General features: G+C 36.9%; 3 protein-coding genes across 8 annotated transcripts; 1 reads left to right on the top strand and 2 right to left on the bottom strand.

Annotated features, from left to right (window-relative positions):
* Nucleotides 1–9344: 9344 nt before the first annotated feature.
* Nucleotides 9345–12332, bottom strand: LOC120434190 (Fc receptor-like protein 5). Its single transcript, XM_039601820.1, has 4 exons — nucleotides 12024–12332; nucleotides 11638–11898; nucleotides 10952–11218; nucleotides 9345–10206 (listed from the first exon to the last, which is right to left on the bottom strand). Exons 1-4 carry the CDS (start codon nucleotides 12106–12108, stop codon nucleotides 10070–10072), a joined length of 750 nt encoding a protein of 249 aa, XP_039457754.1. The 5' UTR covers nucleotides 12109–12332; the 3' UTR covers nucleotides 9345–10069.
* Nucleotides 12333–15252: 2920 nt separating this feature from the next.
* Nucleotides 15253–21461, top strand: LOC116325059 (butyrophilin subfamily 1 member A1-like). 6 transcript variants are annotated; one of them, XR_005608976.1, is made up of 7 exons: nucleotides 15875–16023; nucleotides 16366–16465; nucleotides 16742–17080; nucleotides 17297–17578; nucleotides 17854–17979; nucleotides 18721–18841; nucleotides 21140–21461. XR_005608976.1 is itself a non-coding variant. In XM_039601812.1 (6 exons), exons 2-6 carry the CDS (start codon nucleotides 16390–16392, stop codon nucleotides 18762–18764), a joined length of 867 nt encoding a protein of 288 aa, XP_039457746.1. In that variant the 5' UTR covers nucleotides 15253–15284; nucleotides 16366–16389; the 3' UTR covers nucleotides 18765–19548. The 6 variants fall into 6 exon arrangements, 4 of the variants coding, with proteins under 4 accessions (XP_039457746.1, XP_039457733.1, XP_039457750.1 ...); XR_005608975.1 differs by lacking the exon at nucleotides 21140–21461 and adding an exon at nucleotides 19618–19714; XM_039601812.1 differs by lacking the exons at nucleotides 15875–16023; nucleotides 21140–21461 and adding an exon at nucleotides 15253–15284 and having other exon boundaries at nucleotides 18721–19548.
* LOC120433924 (Fc receptor-like protein 5) lies at nucleotides 21117–25737 on the bottom strand. The gene is made up of 6 exons (XM_039601020.1): nucleotides 25699–25737; nucleotides 25327–25386; nucleotides 24514–24774; nucleotides 23192–23467; nucleotides 21643–21885; nucleotides 21117–21274 (listed from the first exon to the last, which is right to left on the bottom strand). The coding sequence occupies exons 1-6, from the start codon at nucleotides 25727–25729 to the stop codon at nucleotides 21117–21119; spliced, it is 1029 nt and encodes a 342-aa protein (XP_039456954.1). The 5' UTR covers nucleotides 25730–25737.
* Nucleotides 25738–26369: the final 632 nt, after the last annotated feature.

Below are 26369 nucleotides of genomic sequence, written 5' to 3'. Positions count from 1 at the left end.
CCGGTTTATGCCCGACAATATTTTCACGGACTGGCAATAAGGTGTCGCGGATAAATACAACAAAATAAAACTAGTGCCGGTACCGAAAAAAAGAAGATTTATTCATAACACACGTGAAAAGACCCAGGAAAACCGAGTTAGCGATAAAAACGATAATAAAATAACGCTAAAAACCGATAAAAACCCTGAAAACCATACATTTTACACCTGAGCCTCAGCTCTCGCGGCCCGGTACCAAACGACTCACGGACCGGTACCGGTCCGAGGCCCGGGGGTTGGGGACCGCTGCATTAAATGTCAAACATCGCACTGGCCCGTAGTCCCTGCTCGTCAGCACATGCTTTTAAAAAGAGCTCCATGTCCTCTGCAAACTGAAAAACAAAGAGGAAGAAGTCCCTCTACACAAAAACACAGCAGATGACAGGCCAGGCAAACATCTATTGATCTGTTTGAATGCCTCCTCATCATGTGAGCCTTGGAAGTTTTTTTTGTAAGAAGACTAAGACCACAGTGAGGGCGTTTCATTTTCAAGGACTTTCCACAAGCCACAGTTTCATTCAGCACAGAGGGAAGAGCACATGAATGTTCTACCGAAGATTCAGAATGCTGCAGATGCTGGAGACAAGACATCGAGTGGGAGATGTGGCTCCTAGGAGAGTGCAGCGGGAGAGAGGCGGGGCTCCACGGAGAGTTCAGTGGGGAGCAGTCCTGAATGCTGACATGACAATAATTGCCTTGCCATATCCCCACGCCGTATGACTGTCATGTTGCAGACAGGGCAGTGAAAGTGCACCGGCATATCATTTTGTCTGGAAGAGAGAAAAAAAAGAAGAAAAAACAACAATTTAAATGCAGTTGTATAGAATGCAATCAGTTTATCTAACAATCAGATAATACATATTAACAAAAATATCCAAGCCATCCTCAATAATGAAAGAAAATTGGTATGGATCACAAGAGCTGTCAAGAAATGTGGTGAACAGGAAAAAAAAATTTAATGAAAACACACTTTTTTTCTCTTGCTGATGAATGCACTGAACTGTACCATGTGAAAAGCAACTTTTAAGTCAACAAAGAGACTGTAGAAGTGCTGAAAAGAAGGGCATATTTATAACTTTAACTATGAGGTCTATTTAATACCAACATACCTTTGAAAGGCAAAGCATTTTTAATGTGTCCATTTATTTGCTCCTCAATCTTTGCCCTGACAGTAGAGCTGAAAGTGGGGCACAGAGGGCAGTGAAAAAGTCTTCTGCAACACGTGGTGCATTCCTGCAATTCTGGGTTGGAGGCAGAATTCCAAATTGATATGTGCATCTAAAACAGAGAGAAAAACAGATAAACACCATATACACATTTGAGTTCAGGTTTTAGCAGAAATAACACGTTACAGTTAGCATGTAAGAGATTTGGGGAGAAAATTCTTTCCAAAAACATAATTTACAAGACACTTTTATTTGTGGCATACATATCTATTGACATAGACAATTTAACAAAGGCTAACTAAAATCTGGGCAATAAAAAAGCAGAACAGAATGGAATAGAGAATATTAGTATTTATAAATGTATAAACCTCTTTGTGACGAACTTTACAATGTTTTTGCAGGTGGAATGAAAGACATGAATAAAGTGCAATATGCAGTAAATGGAACAATGTGCATTGATGTTACAAATAGTGAAAAGTAGTTCAATAACAAGCAAAAATCAAATACGTTTGAAACTGACCACTAAATGCTAACCAGAGGTGTCAAAAGTACACACATTCCTTACTAAAGTTTAGATACCTCGGGGGTATGACCGTTGTTGTAACACTAACAAAGTGCCAATGTAATCAGTGTAAGCAAACTAGATGATTTCTAGAATTATATAATTATTAACGGCAAATTTATACATGAAAGACTCTGTCCCAACCTTTACGATCAACTTGCAAGGTTTCCACAGTCCATGATCCATGCAGGAACGTATTTCTGCCTACTGTGGAGGTCACGTGTTTCCGGTTAGTGTGGAGGCAATATGGCGCTCCCCAGTGGCTGCAGCCAGACCCTTCTCCACTCCATGGGCTGTGCGTTTCCTCGTGTTTCTGGGCTTTACACATTTCCAGTTTCCCAGTGTTGTCTTTAGTTTTATTCTCTACGTTTTGGTTTCTTTTCTTTATTTTATATTATGAATTATGTTTTCCAGGAAATAAAACTGCCGCTTTAGGTTAACATTTTGCGTTCAAGTCCTGTATTTCGGTCCACATCCTGCCTGCCACACAGCAAATCTGTGACAGATTCTGTAAGAAGTGTAATATGACTGATATCCAGATGGCTTGGAGTTTTTTAATGTAGTTTTTACTGTCTACATTCATGGAAGGTTCATTGGCACATACCTCTCATGTTTTTTAGCCTAAGGATTTAGGAGTTGCCTCATTGCAACCAATAAAACCTCTTACAGCAGTTATTTTTATTTTGCTATTATAGGACATCTTGTTCGTAAAAAAGAGAGAAACCCAGGTTAAAAATTCTTTGTTTTTGTTTAGTTTTTGTTTTGTTTTTTTCCCAATACAGGTGGAATTATTCTCAATACATGGCATCAAAAATTCCAATAGGCAAGGCAAATTTGGACTTTCAAATTCAAATTTTATTTGTCACATACACAGTCATACACAGTACGATATGCAGTGAAATGCTTAGACAACTGCTCGTGACCTAAAGAAAAAAAAAAGACTATGAATAGGATAGGAAATAAATATGAAAGTTAAAATGAAGGGTAAATTTAACTAGGAAGGAATAAAATAAAATATAAAAATTAAAGTTAAAAATAAAATAAACTGTACAACAAAATACACAATACACAAATAAATAAAAATACACAAATACCCAATATAGAAATATATAAGAATATATGAAGAAATATAGAGCAATAACAGCAGCTGTACAAGTACTAAATGGTAATGAAGAAATGTAATGTCCAGGGTTGTGCAATCCACACGTGTAAGTGTCTTGTGCAGTGCAAATATGCTTAAAAGTGATTTATTTAAGTGACTTGTGATAGAGTGATTCGATTAGATGACCACGCAGTGTAGTTGTGCAGTGGCCACTAGTGTAAACAAATGTCCAGACTGTCCAGTGTGTGTGTAAAAACCATATGTGTGAGTCAGTACTATGTGGTGGTGTGATTGAGAGACCGTATCGCCTGCGGGAAGAAGCTCCTCCTCAGTCTCTCTGTGTTGGTCTTCAGGGAGCGGAATCGCTTTCCTGACCTCAACAGAGAGAACAGTCCATTGTTGGAATGGCTGAGGTCCTTCACGATCTTCCTGGCCTTGGTCCAGCACCGCCTGCTGTAGACTGAGTGCAGGTCAGGGAGCTCGAAGCGGATGGTGCGCTCAGCTGATCGCACAACCCTCTGTAGAGCTCGTCTGTCCTGCATGGTGCTGTTCCCAAACCAGGTTGAGATGTTTCCCGTCAGGATGCTCTCTATGGTGCAGGAGTAAAAGTTCCTGAGCACCTTGGAGGGCAGTCGGAAGTCTCTCAAGCGTCTGAGGTGGTAGAGACGCTGTCGGGCCTTTTTCACCTCGGTGTTGATGTGACAGGATCATGACAGGTCTTGCGTGATGTGTGAACCCCGAGGTATTTGAAGCTGTCCACTCTCTCCACTGGGCACTCGTTGATGACGGGGGCCTGGTAGTTCCTCTCCTGCTTAGTGCTGAAATCCACTATCAACTCCTTTGTCTTACTGACGTTTAGAAGGAGGTTGTTCCTCTGGCACCAGTTCTCCAGATTCCTAATCTCCTTCAGGTAGGCCGTCTCATTGTTGTCAGAGATCAGGCCCACCACGACGGTGTCGTCAGCAGTTATTTCAATTAATTTCTTTAATTTTATTAACAACCGTCATTCTTCCACCTGCAAGACTGATGCATATCCTGTGAAATCTTAACAATTGAGATTTGATTAGTCCAGCAAAACGTGTGTTTTGGGTGAAAGCTCATTTTAAAGAATAGAGCATGTATGTCTGTGGGTTTGAAAAACACCGTAACATCCAATCTGTGGCTGTAAAGAAAATTTGGGCCTTTAAATGTAGTTGTGTCCAAAGAGTCAATTGAGGTCTTATTAATTGTGGACTTAAGCTTAATTGAGGCATTGTGGCCATCCAGAGTCCTTAAAAAGACTAAAATCTTGTTCAGAGTGCTCCCATATTCTCCAGATGTTATCCAGAAATCGATAGTAATACAATTTTTTGTTTTGTTTTTTCACACACTTTTCTAGGGCAGAAGTGTCCCATTCAGCCATGAATATGTTAGCATATGCAGGAGCAAACTTTTTCCCCATAGCAGTACCTTTTATTTGCAAATAGAAGTCACCGTTGAATTAAAAATCATTTCTCATGAGGTTTATTTCTAGGAATTGCAATAATTCTTTGTCTGGCCTTTTCTAATCGGGGTATTTTTGGAAAATCCTCCTAATTGAATTAATTCCCTCTTTAATGTCTATCTATCTATCTATCTATATTATAATATATAATATGAGGCTGTCAATATCAATTGAGAATAAAAGGATACAACAGCTACCTCTGTTTCAACTTTTCCACAAAGTCATATGTGTCCTTTGTAACGTGCATGTCTTGTGGATAAGGGATTCAAAAAGTGACCTAATTATTCTGCTGTGTAATAGGTTTCACTCTCACAGTCTGATACAATAGGACCTTGCAGGATCTTTATGGATCTTGGGTAGCATATAGAAAAGCCTTCCCCTTGGCTCAGAGGAGCCTAACAAATAGTTCTTTTGTTTTATGTTAATAAATTTCTTCTGATGTAAGTTATTATTTTTCTCCACAATTGGTAGTGTGTCCAAGTAAATTGGTTTCTTTAATTCGGAGTAGTATGTTATGTCATTTAATTGTTTGTAGCCTTCCTGTAAGTATTGTTCTGTCCAGAATGACTACAGCGCTTCTTTTGTCTGCTGGTTTTATAATAATTTAATAATTTTCTCTTAATTCTTTTAGAGCTTCTGTTACTTCTGTAGTAATATTGAGTTTGATGTGATCTATATGAAAGTAGTTTTGAAAATACTCACAGTCAGCTCTCACCAAGGTGAATACCAGAGGTGGAACCTGACCAATAGGAGGAGACTTGTCAGACTTGGGAGTAAAAGGTTGGGGTTCCGAGTCATTCCCATAATACACAGCCAATTTGACTCTCTATGATACTGTTGAATATCATATTTACATTGCAATCGAAAATTTTTATTATAGCCTTTTGTAGGGATGAAATTCACATTTCTATTTAATAGAGCCCTGAGCGGTGGAAGGCTGAAACTTTTTAGAAAGGTTAATCACACCACTACTCCACTCCCGCTTATCCGGGCTTATGGTGATGCCCCATTTACACGCTCATTCCAATGTTCTGAAATATACATTGCAGCTTTACCAGTCCAGTGGATGTCGTCCTTCTCTGTGCTGAACATCACATCAGATAGTGGAGGAATATGTTCTTTCAAAAGTGAAATAAATTTGTTCAAATTCAATAATGTGTCTTGTTCTTTTTTAAGAAGGGTCTTAGAAAAGTTAATAACTGGAATGAAGATCTCAGCTTCAGGAAATCTTTCCTGTACTTCCTTCAATGCACTTTTCCGCTCCATCACCGATGTGACTTTATCCTTCTGTGACCTGTTATTCAGGCCAAAGGATAACACCAGTTTTTCCACTGTTGTGTCACAGGTTGCTTTCTCCAGCAGGGCCTCTGTGTGACACCATTTAGCTCCTGGAAGGCTGTCGATCTGGACCCCCTCTGCTGCAAAAGACAGGAGTCTGCTTACATTGGAGTCCCCGATGATCAGTGCCACTTCATCCACATGAAGATTCCAGTCCCGTAGTTTTCTCTGCGTGCTGGGGTGTCTCTTGGAGAGCATACCTGTTGTTCTGGTGAGGAAAGAGGAAAAGAAGATGATGATTCCTCCTCAGCAGAGGTCTTGTGTTGCCCAGTAAGGGTTCTTTTTATTCTCTGCTCCCTTGGCTCTGCTTAGCTGGTTTCAGTTCCTTGTAGATCAGCAGGAGGGGTGGTCATCGGGCTGTTCTCCCTCTCCTCCTTTCTCTCTGATGGGGGACCAATCCCTCATAATAGGATCAGTCATGGTTGAGGTCGTGATTTTAAGTGTGTGTTTGCTACAGCTGGAGCATGAACCTGTGCTGTGACAGTTATGATCCGGTTGGTGCTGGTCTGCGGTGTGGTGGCCGTGTGTGCAGGGTTAGGGTTAGGTTAGGTTCTGCTGTATTCAGCTGTGTGGTTTCAATGCTCACCCGTGGCTGTTGTTCTGGTTGACCGGCTGTGTTCTCCCGCTCCGCTGTGCTGGTAGCTGCATTTCAGTCTGCCAGCTTGGCTATAATCACAGTCTGGGTCTGGTCCAATGACTCAGGCTGGAGACAGCGGCCCAGGTTCCTACTGGCCCAGGATGCTGCCAATTCAGAGGGACCTATCCAGTCCTGTCTGGGAAACTCAAAAAGGCTTTTAACTTCATCCTCTATGTTTTGGTTATAATGGTCCTGGAGGATTAGAATGGCTGTATGAGCCCAGTTCTTAGCATTCCCCTCAATTAGTCTGTGTTCTTCTGTTGGGGGTAATTGGTTTAATCACAGTTGTTAAATTTTGGGCTATTTTATTCAGAGATGGAGGATAGGTTTCTTTTGAAAAGTTTTTCAGATGATGAACCACTTTAAGAAGTCTGTGGACTATGTGCACGTTAATAGAAAAGTCTGAATCATCTGACTGTACTTTATTCCTCAGAGGTTCGGCCCTTTCATTTCGGGTGTGTTTTACATATTGATTGCCTCTGGAAGCTCCTCGTTCAAATCCCCGATCTAGCCCAGTCTGTCCTCCGTGTCGGGCAGAATAACGGCCCGCGATTGGTGGCACTCCACTCCTATGTTTGGAAATGCTCTCTCTCACCATCGCCTGCTCATCCTCTCGTGACTGAAGCATAGGTCCTCGTCGCCTTAGGGGCGTTAGGATTAGAAAGGGAAAACTGAAGGCAGGGCAGTGTCCATCAACCTCATAGGATTGCCCTGTCCGACCCCTGAAAATGTTTTGGGAAGCCTTCTTCACTCTACGGACCCTAGTGCACCCTAAGGGGCTCATTATCAGACGATGTGCCTTGTTTTTTGTTTCTGTGAGTTTTTGTACCGTTTTTTTTTGTGTTTTGTTTTTTTTTTTGCCATTCTTTTGTGTCCTGTTGGCTCTGTTATCCTATGTAACCTTTCTTTTTCTTTTTCTTTTTTCCTTTTTCCATATTCATATATGTATTTTGGATATTGTATGTATTACTGATTTCACTGTTGGCTTTGTATCTTAAGTAAAATTTAAAAAAAATTAAATAATAAGAAAAACATGAAACTTTTTTTATTATTTATTAGTATGTATTAATAAACAAGTTGTGTGCTCTGCCGCAATGGTTCAGCGAAACTATGGCTTTCCTCAGGTGAATAGCACATATGGAAAAAAAATAAAATAAAAGGAAAGATGTGGCTGCTAAGCATCTGTTGTGCTTGCTTCAAAGGTCTGAAGTAGAGTGAGGCTCTAATTCGCCCTCCCGTGAGGTCGAGAAAATGGACAGTCAGTGGATAAGAACACAGAAAGTGACAGAGCAAAGGGATATGCAGTTCAGAATCATGAATCTGTTCATTTTGTCTTTCAAAAACCTTTCTGTGCAAACAAAAAACAAACACCAAAAAAAGTGCAGGTGTACAGTGGAAGCCAAGATGTCCCAGTTTTACAGCTGGGATGTGAGTTTACATTTGTGGATCTGTGCAAAGCTGGCAGTGTTAAATTTGCCTGAAAATCCTACGTAGGCATGCAACGTGATCTGTAAGTATCAGGCTTTTGGTGCACACAAAGGTTTTTGAAAGAGAAAATTATTGGATTTGTGAAGCTGAACTTTTGCGTGAATGATCACTATTTATTCAGGTTTTGATATACGCATTTGTAAAACAGTTTTGCGTGGTCAGATTGCTTCCTATTTGTGTGTGGACTGGATCACGTGCTTGTGAGTCCTCAAAAGCTACACACAAATCATTGTACACATGTGTAAATCTTAGTTTACGCTTGTGGATCATATTGTACATATTTGCAACACTGTCGACGCAAATTTCTCTCCATATTTAACCAACCAGGATTATAAACCAGTGGAGTCAGGGCAATGCTCATACACACATAGAGGTACTCACTGATAAGCTGGAAATGGTATTTTGTTTCGACAATTTGGAGAAAACTCCTTGGCTTTTGTGTGTGGAGCCAAACATGGTCAAGATGCACAGGGCTGCTTTCCTCATACCTGAGAAACTTGTCTCCGTGGAACAGAGGAAGGGTTAGTCCTTACTAACTGCTCTTTTGGGTCCACATGGTTTTAGAGATCAACAAATTGCATCTGGAGAGGCCCAGCATAAACTTATTGCTCTATTTTCACTCTCCACTTTTCGTTTTTTGCACAGCACCATTTGTTCCATATTTTTTCCTTCCTTTCTCTTTGTCATCTGTTTCTTTTTTCAGCTTTCTCTGGCACAGATGTCTATATTTCTCACTTTCTTTTTCCGCATCACTATCTTTCTTCTTCTTCCTACCATCTTTTCATGTGTAAGTCACTAACTCTCACATCGAAATGGTCTTTGAATTTCTTCAGCCACTGAACCACCACCGTAAAAATCAGAAAAGCAGCACCAGTTAAAATAGAAGCTCCCAATTAGGTGTTAAATCATAACCTTCTGTTTTGGTTACAGGTCCGTATGGGACAGCTTGTGGGTCCAGATTCAGACTGCAGTCCGCCTGTTAGTGACCTCTGGCACAGAAGAACATTGTCAATAGGGCTTTTTCCTGTGAGACAATGCGTGTATTTTTATTTGGGTAAGGTTCCACAAAAAGTTGTTCATGTACTTTTCTTCTTCTTTTTTAATTTAGAAAAAAAAGTCTGACAGCTTATTGATTTTTGTTTGTGTCAGTCTACATCCATGTTGTCATGCTGAAGGAGCATAGCTCAGGTATTTTCCAAAGCAATTGTTAAAATTTACAGATTCTTGTATTTAAAACAATAATTTTTTATACAGTTGTATCAAGTCCTACATTCATATCATTTTAGAAAAAGTGGCCTTAATCCTGTTATCCGGTATTTTTTTTTACTATCACATACTCAATGTGTATTTGATAATAGGTTGTGTTTTTGTTAATTCCTTTGTTGTTGAGTTTTGGAGGAGCATAAAAAGACTAAAATAATAACACATCAATTTTAAAATTACTATTAAATTGAAAATTAATTTTTAAACAAAATAATATTTCAGTGAAATCCTTTCATCCCGCTATAGTGCAAATAACATCACACATGGACATTTAATAAATATGTTTTAATAATGTTTTTAACAGTTCAAACAAACTTACAGCTTGTTTTCACAGAGCATTAGAGACGTTGTGGTTATGCTGCAGATAGTTTTCAGACAAAGAAAAATGAAGAAGAAAAAAGACTTAACCAACAATATAAATATGAATGTAGAGAGATACTGTGGTTTAGAAACCCAACAGACATCTTCAGTTTACTTCTGAGAAATTTCACCTCATTGACTGCATTGCACGTACAGTGCAGTGGTTAATGTACATGATTGAGCTGCTTGGTCTAAAAATATATAGCTACATCATATAATGTTTGTTTTTTCCACAGTAGCATGACAGCTGGTGAATAGGACACTTATCTAGAGATATATTTTTCCAGACAGTAGAATTTACTGGACATTGAGGGGAATGCCAATTTATGACTTTGAAAACTAGAGGTACACTTTTTTCCCCCCACTTATCTGTAGAAATAACTTTCAAAGGCTTTTATTGTAATATGTCATATAGACGGGAAAAAAAATCACATTACGGTGTTGACTGATTAAGACTTTCTCACCAAGCATCAATAGAGTGGTTAATATGTTCTTAGAAAAAAATTGTCTTACTACAGAACCTTGGTGACAACAAAAAATGTTTTCCTTCCCTCTACTTTTTGAAAATTCTATACATTGATGCAACAGTTGTTATTCCCTTTGCAATTTGCACTTGTGGACATTTTCTTCCTCAGTTGTTCCAAGGCTGACGTTTTCTTAACACCAACAGCAGCAGAGCGACCCATAAAACTGTGCCAACAGTCCTTATCAGGAGGTAGAGGAGAACAGGAAGCTGATCATAACAAAGGAGCGTCACCATGTGATAATCTGTAAAAACAACAACACTCGTACTTAATAATTCCAAAATGTCCAATTTCGTGTTTGTTTGTTTTTGTTGTTGTTGTTTTGTTTTTCCAAAGATGCCTTAACATTTGTGTAGCCAATAGGACATGACTATTGGCTCTTCAAAGGCTCTTCTGCGTCTCTTTCCAGACCCAGAAGCTATGCTGTGCTGTCACTGCTGGTGTGTAGTAGCTCCACCACCCCACTACGGGGAGGAGCTGGGCTTGTTAACCCAAGTGTGTGCAGTTAAAACAATAAGAATTAGAATGGCAGCAGTGGGCAAATTAAAAGTTCTAAAGTTGTTTTCTCATAAAGCATGGGGTATATATGCCTCTAGCATACTACAAGTTTATGTTAAATAAGGGATGTAAAGTACTTTTTTGGACTGTCATGTTGTCAGGGTGCAAATGCTGATGATAGGAATAGGAATTTCCATAATGTGTTAGCATTTAGTGACTGGAATAAATGCCAACTTTTTCTACTATTGTCTGACAGTTATTTAACCTGACTTTGAGATAAGGTTTTAAACTATGTTATGTAATATAAAAGACCACAATTTATGCCATTTCTTGTGTTTTGCTGTTTTAGAGAGACAAACTCTCATTTTGAAGAACTGTTTATCTATCTTCATATGACATTCAGTGAGGGCAGTAAGTACTTATTTTATGTACAGTTTAAGTCTCACATCTAAAATGCATCTAAAAAATACATCCAAAAAAAGTGCTCTTACCTGTGTTGTCTCTGCTTCTCACAGCCAGCCAGCTCTCAGGTGATTCTCCAGCTCCTGAGATGTTGCACTTGTAGAGTCCTTCATGAGACTTGTTAATATTGTGGATGATCAAAGTGCTGGTAGAGATGTTTTTGATAAAGAGGCCATTTTTATAGAAGGATATGGAAGTAGAGGCATTGGTAGAAGCTGTCTTGTTTTTACAGCGCAGACTCACAGTGTTTCCCTCCATCACAGGAAGTAAAGGACTTTCCAGGATCACAGGACCAGCTGGTATAATTATAACATATGGTATAATTACTACAGCACCATGGGAAATCATGTATTTGAAAGACATAATCTTTTGTCATGTAATTTATAGGTTTTGAGCACTTTTGTGGGCAGAGGAAAAAAAATGCTATTACGAGCAGTTAATTTTACCACTTACGAGCATTTAACAGATATCACATAATAATCAGAACATTTAGCAGATTTCTCAACAAGCCTTCTGTTTAGTGGTGCACTAATAAGAATATACTTTTTGCGATGCAATTCAGTAATTTATTCAGCAATATATTTTATTAATATTTTATTCCAACATAGTTGGTGTAGAGCACTCAGAATTTCGTTGTACATTTACAACAATAAAGGACTTTTCTATTCTATCCTTTAAATATGCATGTTAGTGAACACAGGTTCAGTAAACTTACGTGTAATGGTGATGTTGACAGTGTTGCTTTTCTTTCCATCTCTGCTCTCACACCAGTACTGCCCGCTGTCTCCCATAAAAACATGTTTGAAGATGCAAATGTACCCACTGAAAACTCCCCAGCTAGTCCCACATGCTGTACTTTCGGTTGGCACCTTCCTCATTAGTCTCCATCCAGGAGACACATCAAACTCCTTACAGTCAAAAGACAATGTGCTGTATTCATAGTGCTGAGAAGTCTTTGGAACCACATGAGGAAAAGCTGAATTAAACAACAAAGAGGGAGACAGGACCATTAAATATGCACCAAGTGAAAACTGTCAAACCAAAACCTGCAATCCCAGCTAATGTTATTCATGCAAAATAATTACATTTATTTTCACTTACAAACTCTTTGAGCATCACAACCATCCCAAACTTGTGTCACCAGCAGCAGCCACATATTTATCAAAACTAAAAAAAAAAAATGCATTAAAAATAAGTGATAAGGAAAACTCAATTTGATCCCTACAGTAAGATGATGTTGTGGCTTTGTTACACTTTGGAGGGCATTTTGAATATATTCTTTGATAGGAATCAGAAAATGGGAAAAAACAATCTTATGCTATGGCCTTGAAGTAGCGCATTTTGTTCATCAGGTTACAGTGTAATAAATATGTTTTCCCTTAAATATATAAAACAGCCAGAGCCAAAGAGTCCTGCACCCCACCTAAAAACCAGAAAATCCCCTAGCACCCACAAAATCACAAACTTAGCTCAAATCAAAATTCAAGAGAAAGTGTTGTATTTACTTGAAAATTTTATTCAACAAACATAAACAACACAAGCTGTTTTTATATGACTGGGTGTTGTTAGCGATTTATGGTAAAGTGTTTAGGCCAGTGTGTTGCCCACATGCCACTGGGACACAAACTTCAATAGAAGAGCAGTAATTTAGGTCAGACCAATGTGTATTATCATAAACGAACGATCCTGTTACAGTTTTAATAAGTAAATGTATTTAAATAAGTAACAATACATACTATTTTATACTGTTTTAACAGTAAGTACCTGCAGTACCTCCACCGCCCACACTTTCAGAACCACTCGTATAAAATATAGAGTAAAAATATATTTATTAAGCTGATCATATCAGTGCATCTAGATGAGGTAAATAGATGAGATGTTTCAGGCATACTGTAGCGATCATGTTCCTTAGCTGGTTTTGGAACTAGAGGAAAAGGTTGAGGAAAAGGAGGTGTTGCTCGCTTAGACTGTTGCCCTTGACCCGGATACACATGGATGGATGGATTTGTTAAACTAATATTAATAAATGAAAATAATGAATAGATAATTAGTATTGCAGCACAGTGATGCAGTGGTTAGCACTGTTCCCTCAGAGTAAGAAGGTCCTGAGTTCAGTTCCATCATCAGGCCAGGGCCTTTCTGTGTGGGTTCTCTCCAGGTACTCCGGCTTCATTCCACAGTACAAACACATGTAGTTAGTGGGGATAGATTAATTGGTGATTCTAAATTGCATATAGGCATGAATGTGAATGGTTGTCTGTCTCTCTGTGTTAGCTCTGCGACGGACTGGCGACCTGTCCAGGGTGTACTTTGTTTTTTGTCCTAAGACAGCTGGGACAGGCTCCAGCACCCCTGTGACCCTGAGTTGGATAAGTGGAGGAGGATGGATAACTACTAGTATTACCTTACTGAATCTTTATTCTTGTCTTTCTTTACACTTGTACTTTGATCTATATTAAGACATATTTAAATTTTAGGCTCTACAGGATTTAAAAAGTCATGACCCTGGTAGTCATTGAATAGTTGTTACTAAAACAATTTCACAGCCTCTTTTCACACAGCTCTGGCAGTATCGTGGTTATAGTGCAGATAGTTTTTCAGGCTGAAACACTAAGATTAAAAAAGGTTGAACGAGTATAGTATATGAATATAGAGACTGTGTGGTGTGGAAACTCTGCAAAGGTCTTGACTAGCATTTCTGACAATGTGCTCACCACACAAATTTGCATCTCTTCATATCAGACTTTATGTGCTATCATACACTGCTTTGCATTTCGTCTTAATGCTGCAATAGGTGTCTTCACCAAAATCATCTAAATGCCTTTTTTTTTCCTAGAAAAATTAGAGTTTAGCTCACAGTTGGAGATTCTGATACTTGTAGAATTAATGCGAAGGAATACTGAAACTCTTCTGGTGAAACTTTACGTTTAATACTAACATGATGACTCATCAAAGTGCTGTCAGCACCAGAAATAATTACAGCTTCTAGATAACATACATGAAAAAGCAGCTGCACCTCCTGAAGTCCAAGTAAAATGAATAAGAAGAAAACAAAATTATATCAAATACTTTTTGTCAAGTTTGTAAAGTCAGGTAAAATCATACTACTCCACATTGCTGACTATTTTGTTGTGGATATTTTAATAGTTTTAGGAAAATTGAAGGTATTGGAGATAAAATCAGCTTTAGCACACCTGTAAAATTTAGTAGGCATAAGTAGTTATGTACTTTGGAACAACAGTTTGGCGAATCCGCTCAGTTATTTAAATTTTTGTATTATAATTTAAATGTTTTCAACATCACTGATGCTTCCTTCTGTAAACATAACTCAGGTTTTCATGACACTGACTTTTCCCTCAGCTAAAGGAAAACTGCAACGTATAACAAACTCAGTACTCACACAGTCGAACACAGAGAAGTGGAACCTTCATGTTGTCTTGCTGACAGAATTACAGACCAATTAAGTGTTTAGCATAACTGAAGACCACTTTTTCCTGTTTGACTGCTGAAGTATAGAGGCGTTATCTTTCTACTCATGAGGCCTTATCCTGTGGTTGGATCTCGTACTTATACCTGTTCAGCCCAAAATCACCTCACTAGGCCTTTAGTTAGTTTGTAGTACTTGAGCCCTTTAAAGCATCATAATCCCTCAGTACTGAATTCAACGTGTTATTGCAAATCATATCATGTCACTTGGTTGTCATAGCTCATACATTATAGCTCACAGTGGATTTGTGTTGTTAATAACATACAAAATTATCCAGTGAACTCTACAGGGCATAGTGTTTAACAACAGTCTGTCTGGGGTTCCTACTAAAATGACAACTGTCAAACTGGTTGCTAAACATGATTTTAAATGGTGCACGACTTCTTTGCATTTGCTGCCTTTTTGAACTGTCTGTATGCCTCAAGTACACATTTATTCATCAGTCACTTACAAATTAATGTCACCCATATCAGTTTGGACAGGACAATTCAAAAGCATTTTCACAACTTTATATTCTAACTTTGTTATACAAATAAGTTAAATTAAAAATTCAAAGCATTTGCCATTTGAACTATATGGATATGGTCTTACTGTAAGACTTATTCTGTTTGAGCTCATTTGTTGACAAATGAGCTCACTTGGATCTATATGCATGTGTATTCTGCATTTGTAAATTTTATATTTATAAGTCTGAGGGAATATAATAAAAGCTAAAGTTACTATCTGGTTTAATGGTTACATTTTAACTTGAAGGTGATGCTTCTACATTATTTTACTGTGTCATGGTTACATGCAAATATGCATGATTATCTTAAACTGAACCAACTGCAAAAAGTGGTGTAGTTGAAAGAAGGACTCTGGGAGGACTGCAGCGGGTAAGTAACTGTTCATTTCAAGCTAAACGTTATAATTTGTAGCAACCAAATTTTACCAACTTTTGCCCAACTCAAAATTTGTGTCTGATCTGTCAAACAATTGCAAATGAGCACACATGGATGTATATAGGACACTTTTACTGGAATGCAGTAAAAGGTACTTAATAGTTGTAAAATGCTGTATTCAGATAGATTAAGATGGACGAAACACTTAAAGATAGTTTTTCAAGCTTTAAGCTGCATAGTTGTAAATAAACATGGCTGAACTATTTTCTTGTTTCTAAAAACCCAATGGTGTGTCACGATCCTGGGTCTTTTGACCCAGCGTTTTGAGTTTAAGTTTATTTTGATGTTTATGGTTTATGTTTAAGTTCACTGGGTTTTCTAAGCTCATTTGTTTTTTAGTTTCCCCTTGTGTTTTCAACCCCTGTGTTAAGTCTCCCTTGTCCTTAATGTGTTTCATGTCTTTTGTTGTCAAGTTCATGTTGTCATGTCTGCGTTTCATTATGTTTCCTGTTTTATTTTGAAGAGGTCCTGTGTTCCTGTGTTGTGTTTAGTTTTATGGTTCCCCTGTGATGTCGTTCTGTGCATGTGTGTCAGCTGTTTCCCCATGTGTTCCCACTTCCCTCATTATCCTCCTGTATGTATTTAGTCCGTGTGTTTCCGGTCATTCCTTGTCAGGTCGTCTGCTAGTCCATGTCGTGTCTCCAGGTATCCATGCAAGGTCTCCATGTTCAAGGTTTTTTCATGTTTTAATTTTAGTTCACCCAGTTTAGGTTGTTGTTTAGTTTCACCCGTGCCCTTTGTTTGTATCTATTTTTGCCAGCCTTGATAAACGGCTCGTTTTTTGTTAATCCACATCACGTTTCACATTCTGATTTGGTCTGCATTTGAGACCTCTTTTTTTTTTTTTACTATACATACGGTCTGCCTCAGCCAGACTGTGACATGATGTAAATTGTAATTACTTATAGGGTTAAATATCCTTATCAGAAATGCTTTGAGATATATATAGCACTTTTCTGAAATAAATGTTTGCCTATTTCTAAAATTTAAAAAAAGGAATTTATTTGTTTTTCAGAATCCAGAATGTGTTTTCTGAAGAATGAATTCTGCTTTAAACGCCCATTTAGTGTTGTCATTGATGGTCTTTGCCCAACTACCTTCTTCCTTTACTAAAGGTAACTAAATGAATCCACAAAGTTATCTTGAAGCATTTTGTTTGTAAAGGCAAATATGAATGTCAGTCACAGTTTTTAGATTAGTTTCATTTGCAAAGCAGTGGCTACCAGGCAACTGTTATCACATTCCACTGTTCTCATATTTAATTTTAAATATTCAAAAATAACTATTCATGATCGAACACTTTCTGTCACCCAACTCTAACAGAGCAGAGTTCTAACTATACAATCTCTAAACCAAAAAAATAATTATTCTTTTTCTTTCTCCTGTCTCAGGTACCATTCAGGTAATTGGTTCATCTCACCCAATAGTAGCTTTAGTGGGTGATGATGTCATATTGCCATGCTATTTGAACTCCTCCATAAGCGCCTCAGACGAGACGGTGGAGTGGACAAAATATGAGCTGGATCCCAGATTTGTTTATGTGTGGCGTGATGGTGGTGAACTGGAAAGTAAAAAGAATCCCTCCTACAAAGGAAGAACAACGGTATCCATCTCCAAACTGAAGCATGGAGACATTTCACTGAATCTGTCTAAAGTGAGACTTTCTGATACAGGAAGATATAGATGCTTCCTTCCAGATATGGGGGAAACTTCAATGGAGCTCATTGTTGGTAAGAAATGTCTGATATTTATCAATCAAAGAAGTGGTTTAAGCTTAAAATCAAATACAATGTATCGCCAGACATTAGCATTAGATAACAGAAAAGTAGTTTCTATTCATATTAAAAAGTCTGTAAATGTGTAGCCACATCGGTCTCTTATTTGGAGTTCCTCTTAATGAAATCATGTTGCACTCTACCAAAGGAATATTGTGTGCTTCATCTTAGGGGCTGTATCCCTACCCGGAATAGTCAGTGTTCAAAAAGCCAAGACTGGAGTTGCATTACAGTGTGAGTCTGCAGGCTGGTATCCAGAGCCTGAGCTGCTGTGGTTGGACGGTGAGGGAAACCTCCTCTCTGCTGGACCTACAGAGACCCTCAGAGGTCCTGATGACCTCTATACTGTCAGCAGCAGAGTGACTGTGGAGAAGAGACACAGCAACAACATCACCTGCAGAGTCCAACAGAGGAACACCAACCAGAGCAGAGAGACACACGTCTACATTTCTGGTAAAAACATGATGAAACTCAGGTCACATAGTGAACATACACATTCATACATTATGGTCATGTCCAAACACAATGTTTACTCAGAACATGCAACTAGAAAGGCAACACAATTTTTGGTCCTGCTTTTGGTGATATGTGAAGCAAATCCCTTTTATTGTCTTTATTCTTTAAAATATTGGCAAAAATATAGGTCATATAAAAAGAAATCAAATACACATATACAGCTGTTGATTGTGTTATTGGGATGATCATTATTTTGTGTTTTATTGTTTCAGATTATTTTTTCACGGCCCCACCAAATCCTGCAGTTTGTGTCAGTCTGCTTACTCTCTTTGTTATTTCCCTTATCTGCGTTCTTCTGGTGATCCTTGTTTGCTGGATACAGAGAAGGGAAAAGCTCAGTAAGTCGTATGCAAAATAATTTAAAAATTGTGTGTTGTGTGTGTGTGTGGGGGTTTTTTTTTTTTTTTTTTTTTTTTTTCTTGCAGCTCAGTGATTGATTTACAGTGAAGTGATGAATAAGAGTGCTCAGACCTGTTTTTTAGTATCAAGAAAATCTCAGGATGTCAATAATGCTCATTTGCTTGAGGCTGATTGGGGTCTCAAAGACATTAGCAGCATGATGCTGCAGTAGTACACAATAGTAAAATAGTCCACTCAAAACTGGCCAAATAAAGATGTTTTCTTAGGATCACATTTGAATGCATTATACTTTAAGGTGTCTTTTTTGAGTCTTAACGTTGTGGATGACCAGATTGGGCTGATAATACACAAACAGATTTTTTTTTTTTTTTTCTAAAACATCAAGCAGTAAAGTGAAAAAAAATGAGGCTGACAAATTTATTACACCACCAAATGTCCTGTTTTCTTATACAGGAAGCAAGAGGTTTCTGCCTTCCTCTTTACAATACTTTGTTTCCTCTTGTCATAAATCATTGCTCCTGTCAGCTCCTCAAGCTGCTCTTGCAAAATGACTCATTTTATATACTTTGTTGTAGTAGCATCTATCACAAAGGCAGACCAAACGTATTTTTCAGAGGCAAACCTGGAGAATGAGGAGGAGGCTCAAATGCCACAGCATACAAGTAACTATTGTTTAAAGTAAAGACTAATTAAAGTAAATATCCTTTCTCTCTGCACAGGGATTCAGACAAACCACGCTGTAGCTCAGATGGAACAAGACTGAGACACGCAGAGCCAAAAGAAGAAATGGAGACTCATAAGATGTCGGAAAAGAGAAGACAAGAGAATTAATCAGTGACAGTATGTATATTCTTCCATATAGTGTGTTTATTTTAGAATCTTTCAGCTGCACCATTTAGGGTTGACAGAGTGGATCATCTGTGTCCATCTATTTATCTCTATCCTCCTCTGTCACACCAACCTTCTGCACATCCTCCTTCGCTATATCCATAAATCTTATCTGTCTAATTCACTGAGCTCTTTAGTCCGACCCATTACTTGACATACTTCTTGAGGCAAACTTTACACATCTGTGGCAAGGGATTGAAAACGTATGAATTCAAAAAGTAAGAGGTGTGGCTCAATACTTTATTTTCCCCATATAGTTTACTATGAAAGTAAAAACCACCGCTCAGTAGACTGCATGCTTAAACAGCAGTTTGAGTTTTGAGTTATTTTCTTGCTAATACATATAGAAAAATATTTAAGCAGTTAAATGTGCTTTGGTATTTGCTATACATAAGGACGAAAAGGCAGTACATCCAGTAAGATACAGACCATATCATAAACATCAAGAGGAACCATGAAAAGATTTTTAATTTAGTTTGTCTTATGATTTTACTTAAAAAAAAAAAAAAAAAAAAAAAAAAAAAATTCAGGGAAGGAAATAATCGTTTTGAGAAGTTAATTGGTCCTTTGGTGTCTTTTTTTTTTTTTTTAACTTCCTGTTTCTTTTAGTTGTACAGTTTGTGCACGTCACGACTATTAAACCAATGTTGAATAAATAACTTAATATTTCTGTCTTTTATTCATCCAAATATGTTTTTGATTCAAAACATTATGACTCTGTATTATAGGCTAGGACAGATGTGCGACAGTTTCTACATCTATCACAGTGGAAACTCCATCTGGTCATCATTATCATTATTTCCTCAATAAACATCCTTTACATTATCAGTGTGTTTTTAATCTATGTTAACAGCTCAGCCATACCAAAGCAAATCACTGGGAAGTAATTAAGTTATTTCACGTTCACAACAGGCTATAATATAACCTGGAATATATCAAAGATTAGCCTTAGAAGACACTTTGTTTTAAACCTCATATATAGCCTTACGTATTCTAAGAATACTGATCATTAGAGCACAGAGGCCACTGTATTAGGTTTGAATATCTGTCTATAGTATTCTGGCTGATGTATGAATGATAGCTCTATAGGTAGACTGATCATTTCATTCAAACCAGCATTAGCTTTACATAGCTTTTGTTCCTCGAGTGACAGAGAGAGAGAGAGGATAAATGTTTACACAGTTTTTTGTTAACATGACTGTTCAAGATGTTCAATAAACATGTTAAGTGCGTATATTTTCTTTTTTCTCAAGTCTGTTTGCTCACGCAAAATGAAAAGCAATTAATATAGAATAAAAATGAATGATATTTAATCATGATTAATCAAAATTAATACACTGTAACTCTGTGATGAATCTGATTAAACATTTGAATTGTTTGACAGCACTAATATATATTATATATTAGTCTATACTTACCTATTAGTGTATATAGATTTTTTTTAAGTTGTATTTCACAGGAGAGAACCTGTGATAAAAGATTGAAGAAAACTATTCAAATTCTCTTTGAATTTAAGCATTTAACATTCTTTGTGTTTATTCTGCATTTACTTCATTATACTGGATAAATGTCAGTTACAAGCTTAAATATAAAGTTGAAAAAATGTAATTGCAACCAGGCTATTGATCAAGTAATTGCGATTAATCGTGATTAATTAGAGAAAATTGTGCGATTAATTAGTTCATATTTTTCAATCTATTGACAGCACTAGTAATTATATATATCTAAAATATATGTATTCTTTTAGTTTGCTCAATCTATATTAATCAACCGAGACAGACTTTTCTTTTCTATAAACATGTTGTTATGTCCAGGAGGGTCATTTGTGTGTCTGTTACTTTTGCGGTTTGCGTTTGATGAGCTGCAGCCACTAAATAAAACCTTGGGTAACACATGCTGCTAGAACTCAGTGCACACCTTTAAAAATATACATGTGACTACAGAATGGTTATATCTATTCTGCTTTGCAAACATTAACAGCACAAGTCATATTCATATTCACTCACATATTCAAGTTAGTCTTTCTTGTTGCTTTTTTAAGGTAGTTGCAGAAAAAAATAATGTTTGAGTCTCTCGCATTGTCAAAATGCAATGCAATTATATATTTTTAAAAATAGATTAAATGTAATAAAATAAAAGAACAACAGTAAAACTGTAGTAACCAAACTTGTGAAAGTGTTTATGTGCTTGGTGGTGATTTCTGGTTGATTCTGGTTGATTCGTCAATCTATGAGTTCTTTTTTGGTCTAGATCCGAGTTTCCCACAGTGGAGGAGTCCCACAAGCAGTATCAGCAGAGCTACCATCACAATAGTTAGGACGACCCGTAAAAGGAGGAGGAGGTGAAAGAATTGGTCCGAACAAAAACATGCCTCTCTGGGAAGCCCTGCAATGACAACACGTCATCATATGTCACACAATTAAAAAACTCATTTGCATGTTTTTCTTTTTACTTCTTACCATTTTGTCTTCCTGGGACACATTAAACTTCTCTTACTGTAATCCCAGGGGTAGGGTTAATTTTATGTATAGGTCATATAGTTATTAAGAAAATAAAGCTTAAACTGTATGCCATGACAGACAACAAATGTGTAGACTGTTTCTCCAAATTTCTCTGTTTTAAAGCAACAATATTACAAAATACAACTCAAGACTTCAATATAAGTGCTGTAAATAGCTATTTATGATTAAACAGACACAACGATCAAGCACAAAATCCTTATTTTGATATTTTGAATCATGTTTATATGTCACCTCTGACAAACAGCCATTTTTCTGATGATTCTCCTACTCCAGATATTGTGCACTTGTAAAGTCCTTCATGACTCTTGTAGACTTGGTGGATGGTCATGTTTCCCACAGAGCTGGTCCCAATGAAGAGGCCATCTTTATAGAAGACAGCTGGAAGGCTTGCAGACGTCTCGTTTAGGCAGCTCAGAACCACAGTTTCCCCCTCCATCACAGGATGAGCAGGGCTCTCCAGGGTCACCGTCATATCTGATTAAAGTAGAGGTTATGAATATTTCATAGTCACTGGGTCTTTTACTGGGTCTTATCAACACATTGTTTTTATTTTGAAGAGAGGGCTTGTGTCTATATTATATGTTTTATGTTTATTTTCTTGTGTATAATTTTTTTCTGTTCCTGTTAGTTCTGTACTATATTATTTGAGATCTTCAGTCTAGTCATCAATGACTTCTTCCTGTATGAGTTTTCTTCCTGTTCCCTCAGTCTTCTCTTGTGTTTTGGCTTCTGCTTCTGTTTCAAGTCTGTGTCTCCATTTTCCCCATTTGTGTGTGTGTGTGTGTGTATGCACTGGCCTAATGGAAGACCTATGCAAAGGAGTTTTCACCAGGTGTGTGAGTTTCAGAGTCAGACACCTGGTAGCGAATAAACACCTGTCCTGACGATCTCATTTGGCAACTTCATAATGAAGCAGCAGTGGCTCAGGCTTTTCTTGATCGTTGCCCTGAAAGCAGTTTCTAAAGCACTACTGCTGCAGTTTTTTGAAATTATTGTGAAGTTATATTCACCAGTCTTTCCCTGTGTGCACGATTTGGAGTTTGTGAGACCGACTCTGGATTCTGTGAGAAAACTGACATTGTCTCGATTTAAGCCCTGTGGAAACTGGACCTTCCAACTGCTCTGACTTTTTTGAACTCTTTTGCTATTCACTGTATATAAATGCATGAGAGTGAGAGTCTGGCCTCTATTTAGGTCACACTGACAAAATATTTATATCACAGGACTGTTTAATTAACAACTGTGACATGGTACTATGAGACACAGCACAAACCAAAACTAAACACACTGAAAATCTTTAAAGAGGTAAGACAGATTATCAGTGTATCTATTATGTAATATAGCATTTTCCATAATTTTTTATTTGGATTAGGAATTCGATGCAGTCAGCATTTTTATCGATGGTAAAGGTTGTGCTTTCTTTTGTTAAATAGGTAAGATAGTGTATGAAGTAGTTTAAAAAAGACAAAAAGAAGTGTAAAAAATGATTCAAATTCTCTCTAAATTCAGGGTAATCATCAGAAAGTTGCAGAAATCTTCATTGACAGTTTCATTTGCTGTAACTTTAACATGTTTCTATTTGTGACTCAACTAGGATCTAATAGTTCCTTGCAAAAACAAAACAAACCCAAAACAAAACAATAAACAGTTTGTTTTTGTTTTGCTTTTTTTCCCTAAATTGTTTTGCAGTGAAATTACTGCATGTGAACCATGACATGATAAGGCCTAACATTAGGGTTTAGAGTATAAACTACAGAAGATGAACATTAATGAGTGTTACCTTCTTGGTTTTGTTCTTCCAGAGTCTTATTTATCACAATCAACCAGCTTTCTGGTGATTCTCCAGCTTCCAAGATGGTACACTTGTAGAGCCCTTCGTCAGATTTAGAAACATTGTGGATGGTCATTTTCCCAAAATAGCTGGTCCCAATTTTTAAGTCATTTTTATAGAAATCAGCTGTTTGGTTTAGAGGAGCTGCCTTCTTTCTACAGTACAGATTGATAGTTTTCCCCTCCATTACAGGCACAGCAGGACTCTCCAGGATCACAGAACCAACTGAAAAACGAAAATAAATTGAAATTAAAGCAGAGATAGTTATCATGAGTGACAAAAAGACTATCTACAAGTTCTAAAATAGGAGCTATAACAAAATACAAACTTATTAATTGTACAATGGAAAAAAACAGTGTTTAATAAATTGTTGTAGATGTTATTCATAGGTAAACAGCATTTACAGGCAGAATATTTGTGTATTTTAAGAGTCTTTCTAATTTAATCTGCTTCACAAACCTCACAAGAAGCCTTCTGCACTGGCATCACACTTACAACAGTGTCACTATTACAGTGATATTTAGCACACTGCTAAAATCTGTCCTTTTGAAAACAGATGTAGAAATCAGTGCAAAAGAACTTAATGAAACTTTTCCCTACCAGACCTGGTGTTACCAGGCCATATTTATCACAGACAAGAAAGCAAATATGTATTGCTGGGGCAGCGTCAATAACCAAGTTTGACTATTGACGCTGCCAAGATAACCAGTTATGCATTACTTTACTAATAACATTCAAATAATATATATAAATGCAATAAATTAAGTTCACTAAATGTCCAATTTGACTTAACATTGGGATAATTTATTCAAAATAAGTACATTTTTAACACTGCCTCAAATTGGAAGATTGAATATTTAAAGGAAATGTCTTGGAATTCTGCTGTTGTAACACTTAAAACACCTTATGAATGTAATACTATTGTAGAGGAATGAACTGATCAGACCAGCAATTTATGGTTCTGGTTAAATTTTGATAGAATTTTTCTGAATTTCTCTGCATTTATTAATAAAGTTGTAAAACTTGGCAAAGGGGAGCTGTATTCAATAATCAATAAAGCTATCCTACAAGATGTAACATTTGGAGATGTGTACTTGTTGTAGTAAGTACTGGAAATCTTTTTTATATGCCCTTCACTTTATCATCACTTGCTGGCCACAATTGAGTTGCTTATTTGATGATTTACTTCTGATTTCATTATCCTTCCATCACCATTCTTGAATATATTGTGGGTCTTTTAAAATTAAATTCTTTAAACACTGTAAACTTACTAGTGACAGTGATGCTGAGAGCATTGCTCTTCCATCCGTCTTCATCTTCACACCAGTATTTTCCAGTGTCAGTTTCAAAAGCATTATTTATGGTGCAGTTCACTGTTGGTGTCACTGTGTAATTTGTACATGTTGGAATGAAATCTTCAATATTTCTTACCCCTCTCCATTTAGCCTGGTGATTTAAACCATCACAGCTAAAAGAGATGGACTCATACTCAAAGAACTGCAGTCTGGTTGGAAAGACAGTAATATCTGCATCTGAAAAAAAGAAGCATATGAAATTAAGGTTTTTATTTAATTATCCACAATTCTTATATGGTTATAATTTTTTTTATGTCATTATTTTTTTTGATCACTCGATGCACTTACTGATATCATATGTCTAATTAGCATTTTCACTTGAACAACAGTCATTCTTGGACTACCCGTTTCAGATGAAAGGCCTAAGTTTAAGAACTTAGTGACACGTTTTTATGGGTCCATAAAACATTGAACACCTCATAATGAATACATGTTACATATATACATACCTATACACATATATTTTGTGTTAAAACACTTTGGACAGTGGATCCAAAGAAAAACTTTAATGATTAAATGATTTGGAATTGTTTTTAAAATACATGTCCATGAACTAAATTTCTTTTATTTGAAAGATTTAATTAATTTTTAACCATGTGATAATGAAAGATATTCAGCTATGATAGGAGTTTTGACTGTGGCTTTAGAGCAGTAAGAAATAATTAGCCTTGCAAAGCAGTTCAGCAAAATTCAAATATGCATCTGTTTTTGTAAAACTTAACTTCTCACCAGTTTTTGAAGCGTAACTGTGAGAACAGTGTGCAGTCAAAAGCAAGAAAACGTTGAGCACTGGAGGAAAAAGAGAGCAGTACATCAGTCATGCTGTTGATGCTTGGATCCAAAGATATGTGTTAACATAGTAATATCATTGTAATATCATGTGTATTATGGCCCAAAGAAACACTTTTTAAGCCCATTTTATGAAATTTAAATAATTCCAGGCACAAAGAAAGTTATTGTCCATGTTGTAAACATTTAATCTCCAACAATTCTTCTTTGATACATTTTTTATGTATAATATATGACAACTGTATATTAAGAATTAAAAAAAATTAATTGATGAATTATTGGTGACTAAATATAGGTACACTCAGTACTCACGCAGCCAGGTGAAAAATGTTTTCATCTCCATGCTGTCCAGCCTGACTGACCGAGCATCACAGGTCTACAGAAAGATATAACGTATGTCATAACTACTTCCTGTGCCGTCTATTTTGGCACTTATGTAGGTTTGCGTCACTAACAGTCTTGGTATTTCCGGCGCCCCCGTGTGTGGCAGCCTTTTACGGCAGCTCTGCTCATTTCTGAGCTCTTTCTTATTTCCTCCTTTTATTTTCGTAACCTTTTAACTTAAGTTGAAACATTTTCATTCTGTTATCATGCACTACGGTTTTGTGCTAATTCTGGTAATTTCTCTCTCTTTTTTGTTCAAATTTTTTCACCCATGTTTGGAAATCCAGAACGTTGCACCTTTTTAAAAAAAATTTTTAAGGTACAACTATACACTCTTAGGGGGGTAAAAAGTTAAAAACTCACACTAGCAAATAAACAAGAATAAAGGATCTGTTATTTATTTGTCGTTGACAGCAATCAAAACTGAGAAAATTGTGCCCACCTGGCTCCAATTGCCACAAATTTACTCATTATTACTTACAATTACAATTACTTAAAAAAATTTTAATTGTTTTTTTTTAATTTTGTGTTTTATATTGTGGTTTTTTTTTAATTAGAAGATAGAAAGCAAACTCTTTTGGTTGGAAAAAGAAAACACA

The sequence above is a fragment of the Oreochromis aureus genome, linkage group 3 (genome assembly GCF_013358895.1).
Source record: "Oreochromis aureus strain Israel breed Guangdong linkage group 3, ZZ_aureus, whole genome shotgun sequence".
Classification (NCBI taxonomy): Eukaryota; Metazoa; Chordata; class Actinopteri; order Cichliformes; family Cichlidae; genus Oreochromis; species Oreochromis aureus.
The sequence above is the reverse complement of the archived record's forward strand: the minus strand, read 5'-3'. Positions and strand labels throughout refer to the sequence as shown.

What these genes read in the sequence shown, in the direction of transcription:
- LOC116325059 (XM_039601812.1), top strand. Translation starts at nt 16,390, where the DNA reads ATGAATTCTGCTTTAAACGCCCATTTAGTGTTGTCATTGATGGTCTTT. An exon ending in GACACACGTCTACATTTCTG is followed by an intron (nt 17,579 to 17,853) that starts GTAAAAACATGA and finishes TTATTGTTTCAG; the next exon opens with ATTATTTTTTCACGGCCCCA. An exon ending in ACAGAGAAGGGAAAAGCTCA is followed by an intron (nt 17,980 to 18,720) that starts GTAAGTCGTATG and finishes CTCTCTGCACAG; the next exon opens with GGATTCAGACAAACCACGCT.
- LOC120434190 (XM_039601820.1), bottom strand. Translation starts at nt 12,108, where the DNA reads ATGCATTTTTTTTTTTTAGTTTTGATAAATATGTGGCTGCTGCTGGTG. An exon ending in TTGTGATGCTCAAAGAGTTT is followed by an intron (nt 11,899 to 12,023) that starts GTAAGTGAAAAT and finishes TGTTTAATTCAG; the next exon opens with CTTTTCCTCATGTGGTTCCA. An exon ending in TGTCAACATCACCATTACAC is followed by an intron (nt 11,219 to 11,637) that starts GTAAGTTTACTG and finishes TAATTATACCAG; the next exon opens with CTGGTCCTGTGATCCTGGAA.
- LOC120433924 (XM_039601020.1), bottom strand. Translation starts at nt 25,729, where the DNA reads ATGGAGATGAAAACATTTTTCACCTGGCTGC. An exon ending in GGAAGAACAAAACCAAGAAG is followed by an intron (nt 21,886 to 23,191) that starts GTAACACTCATT and finishes TACTTTAATCAG; the next exon opens with ATATGACGGTGACCCTGGAG. An exon ending in AAAATGGCTGTTTGTCAGAG is followed by an intron (nt 21,275 to 21,642) that starts GTGACATATAAA and finishes TTGTCATTGCAG; the next exon opens with GGCTTCCCAGAGAGGCATGT.